Genomic DNA, 17,503 nt, shown 5'->3' with positions numbered 1-17,503 from the left:
CCTCTTGGCCTGGCTGACTCTTACCTCCCTTGCAGTTCTCAACCACATGATCATTTCCTTGTCAATGTCTTCCATGACCCTGAACCAGCTGTGTCCCTGACTATGGCTCCCACGACTGGGGACCTGTCCATTCCCTGCTTGCTCTGACCTCTGCTCTGGACTGGAAGTGCCCGAGGGCAGAGCCAGCTACTGAATGCCAGGGCTCAGGACAATGCCTGTCTGTAGGAGGCACTGAATGAATGGTAGCCATTGCTATTATTTAGTCTTGTGGCTCATACAGAAACACCCTTAGTATTATAAACCTGAGAGCCCTAGAAGCAATGGTGTGTACTACTAGCTGAAGTACCCAAGCTAAGTCCAGCTATGACACTTCATTGGCTGTGTGACCTTGGGCAGGATACTTCACCTCTCTGTGCCACTAAACCCTTCTCTTACTACGAGAGGACAATGATACCACTGACCTCACTAGGTTGCTATGATCCTCTAAGGAGACGAAAAATTTATTACATATCTTCTAGAGCAAGCTGTGTCAAACCTTTTCTATAGAGGGCTAGAGAGTAAACTGTTTTAGCTTTGCAGTCATACAGTCTCTGTTGTAACTACAGATGTTCCTTTATTTACAATAGGGTTACGTCCTAATAAACCCACCGTAAGTTGAAAATATTTTCAGTTGAAAATGCATTTAATATACCTAACCTACCGAACATCACGGCTTAGCCCAGTCTATCTTAAATGTGCTCAGAAAACATACATGAGCCTACAGTTCGGCGAAATCATCTGGCAACAGAGTACACTAGTTTACCCTCATGATCACAGGGCTGACTGGGAGCTGCAGCTTGTCACCGTTGCCCAGCATTGCCAGGGAGTATCACACCACGTATCCAGGCACCACAGCCCCCAGGAAAAGAGCAAAATTCAAAATCTGAAGTACAGTTTCTGCTGAATGTGTACCACTTTCACACTACTGTAAAGTCAAAAAGTCCTAAGTTGAACCATCCTAAGTCAGCGGCCATCTGCGTTCACCTCTGCCATTTAGAGTGAAAGCAGCCAGACAACACATCAACAAATGAGGCAGTTGGGGGCGTCTAACAACACTTAGTTCTGAAACCAGCAGTCAGCACACAGTTTACAGCCTGACTGCCCTTATTATAGAGCATTTTGAAACATCACCATTTGTGATTGAGGACTCTGTGTAAGCCAGGCACTGGACTACCACTGGCCATCCACCCCACAAGCAGGGACCATTATTACTCTTCTTGCCATCCCTATTTTACAGAGGAGGACATTGAGGCCACCGGAGGCCCTGATTTTGCCAAGGTCACACAGCCAGGGAGGAGCAGAGCTGGGCATCAAGACCATGTGCTCCACCTCACACTCTTGGGGCATGCTCCTGGGCCTTCCTCAAGGAGGGCATCAGAGCCATCTCTCTGTCTCCATGCTTGGGTCAGGGGTCAGGGGTCAGAGGGTGTGGCTAGTGTAGCTGCAGGCTGGGCAGTGAGGAAGGGAGGTCTTGGGAAAGGAGGAGGGGCCTTTTAAGCTCTCAGAGCTCACTCTTCCTGCCACACCCCCATCCCTCCTCCCCATGATGGTCGCACCACTCACTTGAATGACCTTCAGCAAAGCGACTGCTTGAACAGAGTTCTGGAAAAATGCAGGTGGAGTCCCGCAGACGTCACTCACCTAGCTCCTTGTTCATGGAGTTGAGGGAAGAATGCCACTCAGTCAGTTGAGTTTTGCTGTAATTGGGGGGCAGGAGGTCACTGGGAAGGAAGATACGGCGAGTAAGCTACACAGGAACAAAAGTTTACTAACCAAAATGGGTAGCATCTTCAAGAAACATAGCTCCAGAAAATCGTCGATTTAAATACTGAAGAACAAAGGGAACTGCTGGGGATTTCCTGGTGCTCAAACATGACCTGGTTGAAAGGTCTTTTAATCAACAAATTCTAAGTAACAAATTTGTTACTTAGAAAAGAAAAGAACATAATTTTTCCAGTGGAAAAAACAAACTGTTCCCATCCCTTGACCAAGGAAGCCTCCTTCTGGGACTTAATCTGAGACGGCATTATAGAATGCACGTAAAGTTTATGTATTAAGATGTTCACTTAACAATGCTGTTCATAAACACACATGATGATTAAAAAACCTTCACATCAACAGTAGAAAACTGTCTAAATAAAGTACAGCAAATCCTCTTCTGAAGTCATTAAATATAGTGTCATAAAAAAGAATGAGATCATGGCCTTTGCAGCAGCATGGATGGAGCTGGAGGCTGTTCTCCTACATGAACTAACACAGGAACAGGAAACCAAATATCGCAGGTTCTCACAAGTGGGAGCTAAACTTTGAATACATATGGGCATAAAGAAGAAAACAGACACCAGGGCCTACTTGAGGGTGGAGGGTGGAAGGAGGGAGAGGATGGAGAAGCTACCTATCTTGTACTATGCTTATTACCTGGGTGACAGAATAATCTGTACACCAAAACCCCACAACACGCAATTTGCCTATGTAACAAACCTGCACATGTACCCCTGAATCTAAAATAAAAGTTGAGAAAAAGACACCGAATTCTTTTTAAAATTTTTGTTTTTAAGTTCTAGGGTACATGTGCAGGATGTGCAGGTTTGTTACATAGGTAAACGTGTGCCACGGTGATTTGCTGTACCTATTAACCCATCACCTAAGTATTAAGCCCAGCATGTATTAGCTATTTTTCCTAATGCGCTCCTTCCCCCTACCTCACTCCCAACAGGCCCCAGTGTGTGTTGTTTCCTTCCTTGTGTCCATGTGTTCTCATTGTTCAGCTCCCACTTTTAAGTGAGAACACGTGGCATTTGGTTTTCTGTTCCTGTGTTAGTTTGCTGAGGATAATGGCTTCCAGCTCCATCCATGACCCTACAAAAGGACATGATCTCATTTTTTAATGGTTGCATCGCATTTCATGGCTTATATGTACCACATTTTCTTTATCTGATTAGACATCTAAGTTAAAAAATAGTGTGGCAGATTAAAAAATGGTCAGCTCCCTCCCATGGGGGAGGTGGAGTCTATTTCTCCAGTCCTGTAATCTGGGTGTGGCTATGTAACTGGCCTTAGCCAATGGGACATTAGGAAATACAACCTAGCAGAGGCTTGGGAAGGGCTGTACAAGGGTTTGTCCTCTCCTGCAGGGACCTTCTGCCACCCGCTGTGCGTAGGATCCCAGATTGGCCTCCTGGAAGCTAAGAAAGTATATGGAGAGAGGACCCAGCTGACCCAGCAGAGACTCTAGACACACAGGTGAGGCCATCCTAGACCTCCCAGCCCTGGCCAAGCCAGCCCACACCCAGCTGACTTACAGAATTATGAGAAACTAGACATGATTGTTGTTTAAAGACGCTAAAAATTGGATGATGTTTAATGGTGTGGAAGAGGTGTATTGCTAGAGGGATCATATGATTTATTGTCTAAATCAGGACATTTTTGACAGTGAAAGAGGTCACTATGAATGATTATGCCAGAACAAGATGTGTCACCCAGTATGGTCTTGGGCAAACAGGGATTCAGGTAACCCTACTCATAACTGGACAGTAAAGAGCAAAAGGTAGGTACAAGAGTATGCATAGCACGATCTCAACTCTAAGTACTACACTAAATGTAATGTGGTCTCCTGGAACAGAAGAAGGACACCAGTGGAAAAACAGGTGAAATGCAGATGAAGTCTGGTGTTTAGTTAACAGAAATGCATCAAAATGAATTTGTCACTTTTGATGAATGTCCAGTGGTATATAGAATGGCAGCATTAAGGGAAACTGGGTGAAGAGTTAGGGTTAGGAATTCTGTGTGCTATCTTTGTAACTTTTCTAGAAATTGAACATAACTCCAAAATACAAATTTTATTTTTTGAAAAAAAAATTTTTTTTAATCATATGCACATGTACTTATTGGGGCCAAGAAAACTCATGGGAATTCTCCCAGGTGTTTGGATATCTCCCTGTCAAGGTCTTGGGGAATGTTAGCTAGACTTTCCCCTCTGCTATCACTACTACATGCTCCCAGCAGACCCTGCATTTGAGTAGCAAGGATCCCCACCAAGTTTCTGGAGATTAGGGGGTTCCAGAAGAAGGGCCTGAAACTGTGGGCCAGGATGGGGTGTGGGATCCCCACACTGCCCTGTGAGGCAGTCCCCTTGGGACAGCTCCTCGAGCTTGATTAGAAGGCTCTTCACTGCCTGACAGGTCAGGGAGGAAGAGAGGGTCATCTACACAGTGGGTTTTCTGGGTGCTGTCAAGGCCCCAAGACTCAGCCTTCTCTACTGATGTTCACTTGAATCTATGACCAAGGTTTTGCAACTTTACCTTTAGACCTGTGTGCTCCAGACTTGTGTTCACAGGACACACTTCTGGATGCCAGAATTGTGTCCTGACCTCACCTCTCTACATACTTCCACTGCAAAGGAGTTTCGTGGTCCTGCCAACACCCACTCTCCCCTTGATCTGCAGTTGTCCCACCTTCCTCCAGGCCAGGTCCAATGGCCTGCCCGCTCCCCCTGTAGACACTGCCATTGCATAGTGTCTCCAAGCTGTGGCCAGAAACGTCTATGGGTACATTTTTTTCTCCCTGTGTTTGATCCTGTCCCTCTCTTTCAGTCAGACAGGTGACCAGCCAACCCACATTGACATCCTGTGAGAGGGATGTGGCAGGGCAGCCCAGAAATTTTTCTGGCTTTCATTTTCAAAAGCCTAATTTCTTGGGAGAGTCTAGTGCATTGGTGAGAAGGTGTTTGTGGCAGCAGGCTAAGAGCCCAGGGGACCAGGTATTTCCTCAACCCCTATACAAAGAGGCTGTGGGGGAAACACAAACAGAGCAGAACACGCAGCTGCCTGGCAGTGGCAGCCTGGATTCTGCTTCCTGGTGGCACTATGGGAGCATCTGCAAGACCGAGGGCCCTGGAGGGAAACCACTGCCTGTGTGTGAAGACTCAGGGGCTCAGAGCAGCCTCCTTGAGGAGGTTCCTATGTCCACTTGTCTGGAGGCAGTAGGAACCCAGTGGCATTGGGGTGAACTATAACTGAGAACCAGACATCCCAACAGCAGCCCTGGCATTGCATGAAAATTCTAGAACTTTGCCTCAAGGGATATGACTCCCAGAAAGATCAAGTTCTATCCAACTTAAAGAACAGGGGCTCAGAGTCGGAAATAAGTTGAATTATAGAAAAGAACACAAGTACTTTCCCTGTTCTGAGATGTATATCCATTTTGTTAATTTTACACCTGGATCAAAATGTAACTGTCCAAAATGTCAAACACAAGGAGAAAAACTGGGCCGGGTGCAGTGGCACACACCTGTAATCCCAGCACTTTGGGAGACCGAAATGGATGGATTGCTTGAGCTCAGGAGTTCGAGGCCACCCTGGCCAACATGAAGAAAGCCCATGTCTACTAAAACTTCAAAAATTAACTGGGCGTGATGGCTGTAGTCCCAGTTACTCTGGAGGCTGAGATGGGAGGATCGCTTAAGCCAGGAGGCAGAGGTTACAGTGAGCCGAGAGTGCACCACTGCACTCCAGCCTAGGCAACGGAGTGAGACCCTGTCTCAAAAAAAGAAATTAACTGTCCATGGGGTAGGAGGTGCCTGCCTAGGTGCAGGCCCTCTAGCTCAAGCCATGTGGAGCCTTACTAGTCTTTTACATCCTAGGAGAAGTTAGGACCTGGGGGTGCGGAGATGAGAAGAATCTGTGTCCCAGGTTACTAGAGAGCATTTCCACAACACACGTACCTCCACTTTGGAGTACCAGGCAAGCTCCATCCTGCTTCTGAGAGTGAAGGCTACGAACTCCCTGGACAGTGGATTCCAGGATCTATAACACTCAGTGGGCACCCCACTGAATAGCTTTCTCATGAAATTGAAATCAGGGCTGGGTGGACCCACATCTGAGAAGAGCTTCCACAGCCTCTGACAGGAGCCTCCAGCCTCCAGTGTCAGATGCCTGATACACACCTCCAAACTGCAAAGCTCATGGAGCCACTCCGCTCCCCAGTGCCCTCAGAAAAAGGTCCAAACCCCTCCACCTTGCCACAGGCCTTGCGTGCTCCGATCTGTGCCTCCTCCTCCCTCACCTCCTTTCATTGCTTCTTTCAAGCTGTTTGGCAGCTACACTAAGCTTCTTACTGCAGCAAAGGGGCCATGCCCTTTCTTGTGAGTGAGGCTGAAATAGCCTAGGTGGCCAGCCCAGGGCCAGAGAGCTGGGAGTTGGCCTACTTAGTCTGAAGGATGCCTTGGGGGACAGGTTGTAGGCCATTTCTGCCTCCCCCACTGAACCCCAAGAAGCACCCCTCCCGGGCCACCCCTCCTGCCCATACCAGATGGTGCAGAGGTGCTTCAGCCGCTTTTGCTGCAGGACGTTCTGGGTCTTCAGCATGACCTCTAGCTCCTTCACCACAGCCAGGGGAGTATGGATACTCTCACTGGCCATGAACTCACTGGCGGTCAGACATTTTGGCACCATAAAGGGGAGAGGAGGAGCAGGGCAGGAGTGAGAGAGGGAAAGAGAACCATGGTGAGAGCATTCAGAGCCCCAGCACTCCTTCCCTAACACCACCCCCAGCCCCTTCCTCCCCAGCCTTTGCCTCTCCTCTAGGACCCTAAAGAAAGGAGAGAGAGAGGGTGGGAGGGAGAAATGGGGGAGGGAGAAATGGAGGAAAGAATGGAGCGATAGTCAGGTCAGTGGAGCTCTGGCACCAACAGCATGAGACCAGCAGGCTCAGATTTGGTGGGCTCCTGACCGCCTCCTGCCTGCTCTGTAACTTTGGTCAAGTCCTTCTCCTACTCTGAGCCACAGTTCCTTCTTCTGTAAAACGGAACTCATGATGGTATCTTTCTCATTGGCACTTGTGGGCACTCAGTAAAATGATGCAAGCAAGGCCCCTAGCACTGTGCTTGGCTCATGGGAAATGCCCAGTAAACGGCAGCCATTGCTATCACTGTTGATGATGTTTGGCATTTATAACAGCTTCCCAGTGCCAGGCCCAGATAGGCACTTTCCATGCAGTATCTGGTTGGATCACTGAAACTCTATCACAGGTCCATTAGGATGCCTGTTTTGCATAGGAAGAGACAGATTCCGAATGTTCAAGGGCTTGGTCAAGGTCACATGGAAAGGCAAGACGGAGGTAGGCCTTCGTACACTTTTCCTTCATCCACAGCAAAAGTGCCACTTGGCAGAGGAAGCACGGAGAAAGGACCTCTTTTCACGCCCCTCCCATGAGAAGAAGGAAACACGCTCCCCAAGGGTGGGAAGTGCTTGCCTGAAGGATGTCCATTCGTTCACCCCAGTGTCCACAGGGTTATGAGTGATAACAAAGAGTGGAAATTACACAGATAATCGGATGAATGTTTTCCAGCTGTATGGAGCTCAGAGAATGGTCATGAAGCAAGGTTCATGAATAAAATATGAAACCGCTTATACTGTATGGATCTAAAAGAGCCTGGGAGAAAATATACCAAAATATTTGCTGTGCTTCTCACTGTGGGGAGAAGATTAGTGGTGATTTTTAATTTATTCTTTATACCTTTATCTATTTTTACCTTTAAAAAGAGCAGAGAGAAACAGCAGCATTTTTAAATAATGGCAAAAAGTGAGGGAGAATGCCACCCCTAGCCTCTGCCAGCCCCTGGTGGGCTGTAGAAGGAGCTGTGTGTGGTGTGGGTGGCGCTGACCTGAAACTGTGCAGCAGGGCCTCCTTCTTGAGATCCTTCCAGGTGTCCACCAAGCCCTGCCAGCGGTGGCGGCTGTCCAGCTCCTGCTGCAGGGTGGACTCCATCAGGTTGACGAACAGCTGGGCAAGGGCCTTCCGGTTGCCCAGCAGGGCATAGTTCATGACCTGTGGTCACAGATGGACAGGGCTCTAGACAGGACAGGGTCTCTCTTGGGTCAGGGCGAGTCTCAGTTAGAGAGGAGCAGTGGGAGGCTGGAGAGGGGAGGTGCCGGCTGAGGGCTGAGTGCGGTGGTCGCAGGACCTGAGGGGAACTGAGGGCTCAGTGGGCACTCAAGGAAGCTTCCTGGCACTGAGTAGCCATGGACAAGGGTCTTCCTTGAAGGTTTAACCATAGACCCTGACTGCATGAGCTTCCTATCAGCTCCAAGGTCACTTCAGATGTTTGTTAAAGAAGGTGAAGGGAGGTAGGCACTCAGTGAGCTCTAAGTGTTTACTCTTTTTATAAATTTCTTCCAAAAGCAGAGTGCTTGTGCCATCAGGGACGAGCCACATACGCTTGTTAGGAGAACCGAGACCCAATGGCAAAATGAGGCCACAGCTAGAACATTCTTCAGCAGTCCTCCCATGGCTTCTCAATTAGGCACCCTTGGCATGGGCATGGGGATGATCCTCCACTGCATGGCACTGTTTTGCCCTTTAGCATCCTTGCCCCTGCTTAGATGAGAGTAACTTCCCCCATCCTCCCTGGTTCCAAATGCCTCCACACATTTCCCAAAGCCCTCCAGGGAGGTGGCAGTATGCTGGGGCAGTGGGTGAGAACCCTGCCAAGCTCAAGAGGCTAGAAATTCCAGTAATGTTTTTCAGTGGAGCCTGAGGCTTGATGTCAGCTGTATTTCCTAGCTGGGTGGCACTGGCAAGTATTTCCTCAACCTACAGATCCGCAGCCATAAGATGGGGTTCATGCTATTTATAGCATAGGGATTTTGTGACAATAAATGAGAAAAACACAGGTAGAGCAAGTAGCAAATGCAAATTGTAATAATGAGTGAAGCATAGGGAAGGGAAGCAGTGAAACACATCCGGGACACTGAAATCCTTGACTCTCCTATCGGATAAAACGTGCACAACTTAGGAGCCCTCCCTGATCTCAGAAGACAGCCACCACAGCCGGACCCTCTTTCATTATCCTCCCAACAAGTCCTGACAGGTATTACAGGCAGTCCCCAACTTATGATGGCTTGACTTTCAACTTTATGATGGGTTTATGAAGGTGTTAAATGCATTTTTGACTTTCTATACTTTTTACTTATGATGAGTATATTGGGATGTGACCCTATCGTAAGTGGAGGAACATCTATATTATCTTCATTAAATGACTCAGCAAGCTCCAGGCTCAGGGGCTGAGTCATTTCGGAAGCTTCCACATCTGGACAGTGGAGAAGGTCTGTGCTCACTCCTTGCCTGTGCTTTATCCGGGTCGCCACGGTGCTGACGTGGGCTGGACCCATCTGTGATTCTAAACACTGTCCTCTTTTCAGCCTACTGTGTTGCCAGGAGGCCCCTTATCCAGCAAGCTCAGCTCACTGCACAAGACCAGGAAACCCACAATGTGCCTTTGGGCAGCCAAAAGAGGAGTCCTCTCTCGCAGCAGAGGAGTCAGACTTTGCTCTGACTTTGGAGACATCATGAACAACCTTGAATTTTGTGTTTTCCACCCCAAGGAAAGCGGCCAAGGGGAGGGGTGCTGGGGGCACCGACAGGGGAAGGCAGTGGGGACAGAGCCAAGAGGCAGGCTCAGCAATGGGCACAGACCACTGGTAGGAAGAGAGGCAAGAAGAGGCAGAAAAGCCAGACACAGCAGGCAGAGCAGGTCACGCGAAGGTGGAAACCACCCTGAGACCACCGTAGTCCCCCAACGATGACTCCATAGTGTAGCGCCTATTGCATTGCACACAGTTGCTGAGACATGACCTAGCAGGTGCTCAGTAACATCACCAGCGCTCCAGACGATAGCCCTATATTAGGTATGCCTGGTTCAAGATGTCAGGGAAATATGAAATGTACTTTAGAAAGATCTCTATTGAAAAATGCTTACAATAGCAAGGACTCTGCTTCTCTACCTAAGAGACCCACCTGGGCCGCTTAGAAACGTAATAGATGAGAAGCCCACCATTCCTGACACCAGGTTCGGGGTGTCCTAGGTTCCTGGTCCTGCCCCTTCTCCCACTGGAAAACCACTCACCATGGCTTCTTTATTTATCAGCTTGTACACATCGGGCCGCATGAGGTATGAAGTTTTCTCTATGACTTCAGCATATTTCTTCAATACACCTTTTAGCTAGAAATGACAAGGTATCATACTTAGTGACTCATTTCCTGGAGAACTAAAAGGAAACAGAAGGATGCCTAATAAACCTGCAAGTGACAATCACCACAGAGCCCACCTGCAGCCGACTTACTTTATTGACTCGAGAGAACTCCAGCGAGTGCAGGGCCTCATCCAGCTCCTTAATCTTCTGCTTCTGCAGCAGGAACCGCCTGGCCACCTTATCCCACAGCTCTAGCAGGGCCTATGCAGAGAAGTCTGGGTCAGGCTAGGAGCCGGTGGGAGGGAAGGAAGAAGCAGGACCCAGGTGGGGCAGGCCCAGCCATGAAGGGACCCCTACTTGGATGGTGTAGTCCTCAAGGTTGGTGTCGTTTTCCACCTTTAGGAAGAGATGGTTCATTTCTTCATCAGACTCGGTCAGCTTCTTCAAAAAAAGTCCCGCTGTGTCCACAATGAGAGCTTCCATTTCCTGCAACAGGCCAGGGGGATGATGGCCACGGCATCAGAATCCCCAGGAAGGAGAGAGCCCTCCCTATCATAGGGGAAGTGCCAGGCATGGTCCCATCTCAAAAATGATGATCGTTGCCTAGACCTAAGGAGTCAAGGCTCACTAGTCAGCTCACAGCCATGCCACACACTCTGCACTGAGCCCTCCTTCTTGGCTCATTTGATCCTCATCACAGTCTTGCTGACATCGGGCCTAGCCTACGGTTGGCACTCAACAAATATTCATTAAAGAAGTGGCCAAATGAAAGAATGCCGAGTTTACTTCAGATGAGGAAACTGAGGCTCAGGTAGATGGCTTCACCAAAGCCACAGAGCTCCAGGGTGAAAGCAGACCTGGCATCTAGTTGGGAACGTATGAAGAAACATGGCTGGAGAGCCTGTTCTTGGTGCTTTGGACACAGAGCCAGCTCCAGGAATCCAGGGCAGGGCAACACAGGTCAGAGAAGACTCAGGGAGAAGGGGACAAGTGGAAATCTGGGGCTCAGGGCAATCCAGAAGGGCAAAGGCTGATCTCATTTAGGGAACATCCCAGACACCAGTGTGTCTAGAGATGAGGTCTCCGGAGCGGAATGAGAGCTGAATGGGGGGCAGTCCATAAGAGCCCAGCAGAGCCGGGCTGTCAGCGGGGGGTGTGCCATTCTGCCCTTCATCAGGACTGAGCAGGGAGGCCAAAGGCTAGGTTTGGTGTCAGACCTGGAGAGCAGTTCTGACTTGGGCCCTTATGCACCAAGTCAGGTGAGACTCTCTGGGCCTCACTGCAAAAGGGTAATAACAGCACATGACCTGTAGGGCTTTTCCAAGAACTACGGGAGCTGTGCTCACAAACACTCATAACGAGCCACTCAGGCACTCGGAGACGGTTCCATGTCTGTCTAAGGCTCTGTGAGCCCCTGAGGACCTCTGCTGGAGAGGGGAAGGGAGGCTGGGAGCCATGACACACCCGCCTTTGGAATGGCACAGGAAGGGAAGAGGAGGGAGAGGGAGGATTCTCACCTTTCCAACCTGCGCAATCTCCTCCTGAAAGCTGGCCAGAGCGTTCTCGAAGCTCCTCCTCTTGTGTTCTGCACGCCTTTGAAAGGTGCTGGTGCTTATCTTCTCAGGAACTGTGGAGCAACAACAGAGGTGATGAGGCTGCCTTCAGAGCTCTCAAGAAAAGGCAGCACAGGCAGGCAGCCCCCGCACACGGAGGCCCAACTCAGAAGGTGGACCTGAGAGCCAGGTCAGGGTGGCAGAACCTTAAGGAAAAAGAGAAAAGACGACAGTGATTCATGAGTGCTAGAAGGACTGAGGCCTCAGATATACAGTTAAACGCTGAAAAATCTCCAAAATAGTATGCACAGAATGTTTTTTTAAAAAAAAGTTCTATGGAAGCAAATACATACAGAAATGATAGCTACCAACACCTCCATAGTACTTCCTGCATAGTAGGTATTGTTCAAACTCAGCTAGTCTTCACGCTGAGGCCACAAGGTGGTTTCCATTCCTAGCCTCGTTTCACAAGTGAGGAAACTCAGTCACGGGGGGTTGAAGAACCAAGCTGGCCAGCAGCTGAGCAGGGATCTGGGCCACTTGCTTCCAGGTCTATACTCCTGCCACATGCTCTGTTGTCCCCTTTATCCAGGTGGGAAGCCAGATGCCACGTGGGTTAACCGGGGGTGGGTTGGGGTGGGGGCTGGTGACTCTTTGGAGAAGAAGAGGTGTCATCGTGAAGGGGAAGGTTTTACTTTCTCTTTCTCTCCTTCCTTTGTTTTTCTTCAGTGAACATGTATTTTTTTTAATCATAAAGAAAAAAGGTTTTTATATTAGGATAAGGTCAAACTAGGACAATGTGGTAGGAAGGAAGAAAATGCAGATGAGAAATACTGTTGGGAACCTGCAAGAAAGCGGGTAGCATCCTTTAGTCACCTGGTTTTCATCAGTAACTGCCCTCCATGCAGGCAGCTCCCCTCCTCCCCCAGCTCCCTGCACAGGTGAGGACTCTCGGGTGAGATGCTCAGGGAGAATGTCCTTCAGGTGACTGAGCTGAGGAACACAGTGGGAGCTCAGGGCCTTCCTCAGAGGAGTTGCCAGGAGACGTCCCCACCTCCTGCCCAGGTCTTGCCCTGGCCCAGGACAGGCCTGCCTTGAGGCTGAATGGAGGCTCACCCACAGTGTCCATGAGACCCCGCACTTCTCGGGCAGAGATGGTGCTCTCACTCTCTCGGGCTTTTTCTCTCTTGGCTCTTTCCTTTTCCCTGAGACACAAGCAGAGAAGAGTGAAGTCCCGATGCCATCCATGGCAGCTCTGGCACATAAGGGCACCAAGGGGTGATTCTCCAGAGGGCCTGTGGGCAGTAGCAATGGACTAGGCACACCCCGATTCCAGAGAGCCCTGAGGCAGTGCCCAGGTTCCCAACAAACACCGCCTAGGGTCCCCTGGCAGCAGACACCGTGGGTCCCTAGGTGAGAGGTTGGGTTCCTGCCTTCAGGGAGCCTGCTCTGGCTCTGGTGGTCAAGTGTGGATGGAGCCTGAGACACTTCCCACCTGGGGAAGCTGAGGATCAGAAGGGGTATGAGCAGACCAGTAAAGCCAGACCATGCTAGCTCTTGGCATGCATCCTTATTTGCTCCTTCAGCAACCCATCCTATCATGTACTTGAGGTAACCCTATTTTCCAGAAAGGGGGAAGGGGCTTATAGGAACCACAGAATGCAACAGAGAGGAGACTCCAAGATCCATCCTTGTGACACTAAGGCCCATGCAATTTGGGTGAGGGAGGAGACAGCTGGGGTTCCAGGAGGAACTATTTCAACAGGGAGGACCAGCGGGGTGGATGTGACATCAGCTTTGGAATTGGCGTCTGTGAATGCCCTGTCCATGGGGCAAGCACCACAGAAATCCCGCAGCTCCCGGTGACTGCTGCCATTCCTTGGGCCCCCCATATGTCCAATACTTTCCAGCCAACTTCTCATTTAGCCCTCAGTGCAGACCTAGCAGCGAGGAAGTTGCTGGGCCTGGGCTGCAGCTGCTGGAGCCCAGGCCAATCTTCTAGAGACAGGTCTTTCAGACCTTGTCATTCTAAATGCTCCTGGACCAAGGCAGCCCTGTAGGAGCTGAGATGATGACCCCTGCTGTCAACTCTGGCTTCTTGGTCACTTGCTCCAGGGACTTGGGGCTTGGTTTATACCAGTGGTGATTTACCCCCTGCCCCGGGCTGGTCTCCACCCACCCAGGGATCTGCCCTGGGTAGTGAGCACATAGGTGGACTGTCCTTGGCTGGCTGACTCTTCAAACATCTGCACCCTTTGCTTTGATGCCTGAGGGAGACAGGGTGCCCTGGCTCTGCCACTCATGTGTTCAGCCCAGACTGGCCTCTGCTAGCCCTGCAGAGTGTCTAGAGGGAGCTGGGTCTGATGGGTAGTTCCTCTAGATTCCCACCTGGGGCATCAGGCTGCCTGTAACCCTGGACCCCCACCTGGGGCATCAGGCAGGGTGACATGGGCTAGAGAACGCTGATCGCGAGTCTGGGCTTGGGTGGGCCAGTGGATTTTTCCATCTGTTGGGAGTTAAGAGCATGAGGGTCAGAAGCTTTGGGGGTGGCTTTCCTGGGAAAATTCAAAGGCCAGGTCAGGGCAGAGAACTGTACTCATCAAGGGGTCTGTCCCTGCCCCAAAGAGGGTGAAAGGAACAACCAAGACAGGCAGAGGAGGCCTGCTTTCTATCCCAGAGTCCCAGGCCCAGCAAGGGTTTATGGCTTGTATAGAACTCAAAGTGCCTAAGGGAAGCCCCACGCCTGCTTCATTCTCTCAAGAACCCTGGGAAGAAGATCTGTTTCTTCCTTTTCCCATAGCTGAGAGTCAGAGCTCAGTGAACTGAAATGGCATGCTTAGGAACTGTGAACTTGCAAGTTCACAAGAAACTGCTGATCTCCATGCCTGACCCCACCTGCTCTCATCTCAGGGAACTGCATTTCTGCTGTTCACCCAGCACTCAGGCCAGAGACCAAGGGCTCTCAGGAACTCTCTCCTCCCCTCCAATTCATCACTAGGTATCATGGGTTCTGCCTCCAAGAGACACCTGAGGCCCATCGCTACTTTTCCTTTCACAGCCACCAGCAAGGTTATGAAGACAAATGCAGTGTCCTGTGCCCTGGCCTTCCTGCCTCTTCTTGAAGCCCCCCACATTCTGCACAGAGCTGTCTGAGGGACTTCAAAACTGCAAATCAGCTGCTCACTGAAGTAAAGTTCAGAATACTGACTATGGCCTGAAAGGCTGCTCCCAGCCTCATCTCCTGCCCTCTCTCAGGGTCCACTTACCTTCAGACTTCTGGAGGGGGCCAAGACCACCTTTCTCAGAGCCTTGTCCCCATACTGCACCCTCTGGTTTCAGGTGATCCCTTTCCTCAGAGAGCTTTCCCGGCCCCCATCCCATAGTGCCTGTCCCCTTAGTTAGAGCTTTTCTGCCATTGGGGGCATGTGCTTATTTATTTACTTTCGAGGTCTCAAGTTTCCTAAGGGTGGGATCCCCACACCGAGTGCCTGGCCCTAGGCACTTAATCAATAATGACTGTGGGAGTTGGGGAATGGGGGCGAGAGAAGCAAACCACCCTGCAAGGTAGGTATTAACCTCCCTGCTTTAGGGGTGGTACTTGAGACTTCACTCCTACAGGCTACTCATCTTGTGCCAGCTCTTTTTGAGTTTTTGAAGGCTCAGGTACCCTGGTGCATGGGGGTGAGGCATGGACAGCAGGACCTACCTGTGGAGAACAGGGTTTTCCATGATCCAGTTGTTGGGGAGGCTGTGCATCCACTTCTGCTGTCGAGGAGACATCACCTCCCCTTCAGGAGTCTCCACCTTCTTCGTCATGGGTATCCTGCCACTCTTCAGGGTCACAGAATGCTCTGCAGCCCTCTTCCTGGTGGCCGCCAGGGAGTGGACCAGCTGCACCTGAATCCAGGGAGGACCAGGGATGGGGGAGTGGTCAGAGCTGCTGACTCCCCAGCACTCTCAGGCTGATGGTGGCTGTCTAGAAAGACATCCAGAGAGCTGTATAGAAAGGCACTTTTCAGGGAGGCCTTCAACCCCAGGGCATATCCCTACAGGAGAGTTCTCCTCCCAGTAACAGTCACCCAGCCACTTCAAGGAAGGCCTCTTTTTAAGAACCTTAAATGAAGATCAAGATGAACATCTCAGGCTTTTTTATAATCACAAGAAACTGGAAAAATAGAACTGAGAAATAATAGGGATTGGCTGAGTAAACATGGTATGTCCGTTTGATGGAATGTTAGGCATTTGTTAAAGATGAGACCCACAAAGAATTTTTTATAACCTCAGGAAATGTTTAGGAGACGATATATTGTTAAACACATCACTTAAACACACAAATTAAAAATTATAACCAAAATTAAACAGTATGATCTCAAAATTTAAAATGCATAGGAAAAGGCCCTGGAGGAAATATGCCAAGAGTTAAGAATGGCCTTAGAGAGAGCAGGATCGTGTGAGTGATGTAATTGTTTTTTGGTTTCTTTATACTTTTATAATTTCCAGAGGTTTTACAGAGAATTATTTAGGGCTCAAATTAGGAACGCAGATCCCTTTTAAATAAGCAGTACAGAACTTCAAAAGAAGGATTCGGGTCTGTGTGTTCCTTTTAAGATCTTGTTTTGTCTATACAGTGCTTTAGAGAAGACAAGGCAATTTCAATAACCTACACTGTTGTCAAGAGGGCTTCACTTTAATACAGTTATGGGAGTCCTAGATCAACAAGCGGGCAGCCACTCAGCACGGTGAAATACATGGGTGCCCACGGGCATAGAAAACGGTCTGTGAGATACTGTTACGGAGAAAAAGCAAATTTCAAAACACTAGCACAGAATGAAGCCTATTTTTTAAATACAAAAATTAGACATGTTGTTATACATGGGGAAAAAGAGAGGTCACCCAGTGGTTCCATCCAGGCTATTTCTGAGTAATTTACATTTAAAATTTTAATTTAAGTTTTCTAATTTTCAAGGACCCACATTCTAATTTTGTGTTGGTACAATTTAAGAACCAGTAAGAATTATTTTAAAAATCAAAGTAATTTCAAAGCCCTTGTTTTATTCTGGGAGGGAGGGAAGTTTGGAAGAAAGCAAGGGAAGAGGAATGGAGAACAGGGGGACAGAGGGCAGCTCCTACCTCAGCCTGGAAGATCTGCTGGTAGGCTTTCCCACTCGGAACCTGGGTCACCTTCCCCACTGACGACATCTTGTCCGCTGGCTGTATGCCCCTGCCGGGAAGCCGTCGTCCAGGAAACGCGTCTGAGCTTTGGTGTCTCAATTCCAATTCCTGAGGTTGGGAAACCGCCCGTCCCAAGCTCAGGTCAGGTCCAGGCGGGACGACGTCTGCCCTGGAGGCGGCACCCAGGGCGGGACTCCCGAGGAAGGACTCTCTGCTGGGGGATAGGGGCCTGGGGAACGTCGACTCAGGGTCTTAACTTTCAACGAACTGATGAAACTAACCTCAGATGAGCTCCAAACTCGAGCAGGAGGCCGGTTCTCCCCGCCGCGCAGGGCGCAAATCCGAAGGGACTTTGGGAACGCGAATGATACAGGATTATTGTTTGTGCTTCACTCTGCCATGCTCTTCTGGGAAAAGTTAACAGCACTCAAGATGTCGGTTGGGATTGGAACTCCAACGCGGCGCTGAACTCTCATCCGGGACCCTAACCCACCCTCCATGGGACACAGGGAAGGAGAATTGGAGGGAGAGAGTACCCTGATTCAGGTCACGCTAATTAGGCGCCTACTGTGTGCTGAGAAGACTCAACCAGCCCCTCCCATCCCCCTCCCTAGTCCCCCAAATAGACTGAGCAGCCGCTGGACATCCCCCTCAGCCCGGCAGATTGGAGGGAGGCCTTGCACCCGGCCTGGGCGCGTCCCCGCCTGCAGAAAGCACCTCTCAAGGTAGCCAGGGACGATCCAGCGACAGCTGCAGCTGGACGCTCAT

General features: G+C 49.9%; 1 protein-coding gene across 1 annotated transcript in view; it reads right to left on the bottom strand.

Moving 5' to 3' along the window:
* The window catches only part of CCDC180 (coiled-coil domain containing 180), an 87,298-nt gene that overhangs the window by 54,565 nt on the left and 15,230 nt on the right, over nt 1–17,503 (bottom strand). Inside the window, 11 exon segments of the mRNA XM_011939465.1 lie at nt 1,681–1,760; nt 6,346–6,465; nt 7,703–7,866; nt 9,944–10,039; nt 10,161–10,271; nt 10,368–10,496; nt 11,528–11,637; nt 12,680–12,768; nt 15,270–15,460; nt 16,694–16,843; nt 17,017–17,085. Coding sequence (XP_011794855.1) covers nt 1,681–1,760; nt 6,346–6,465; nt 7,703–7,866; nt 9,944–10,039; nt 10,161–10,271; nt 10,368–10,496; nt 11,528–11,637; nt 12,680–12,768; nt 15,270–15,460; nt 16,694–16,843; nt 17,017–17,085 — 1,309 coding nt within the window.

Source organism: Colobus angolensis, unplaced genomic scaffold (assembly GCF_000951035.1).
Source record: "Colobus angolensis palliatus isolate OR3802 unplaced genomic scaffold, Cang.pa_1.0 Scaffold181, whole genome shotgun sequence".
Classification (NCBI taxonomy): Eukaryota; Metazoa; Chordata; class Mammalia; order Primates; family Cercopithecidae; genus Colobus; species Colobus angolensis.
This window is presented reverse-complemented; position numbering and strand designations above follow the sequence as displayed.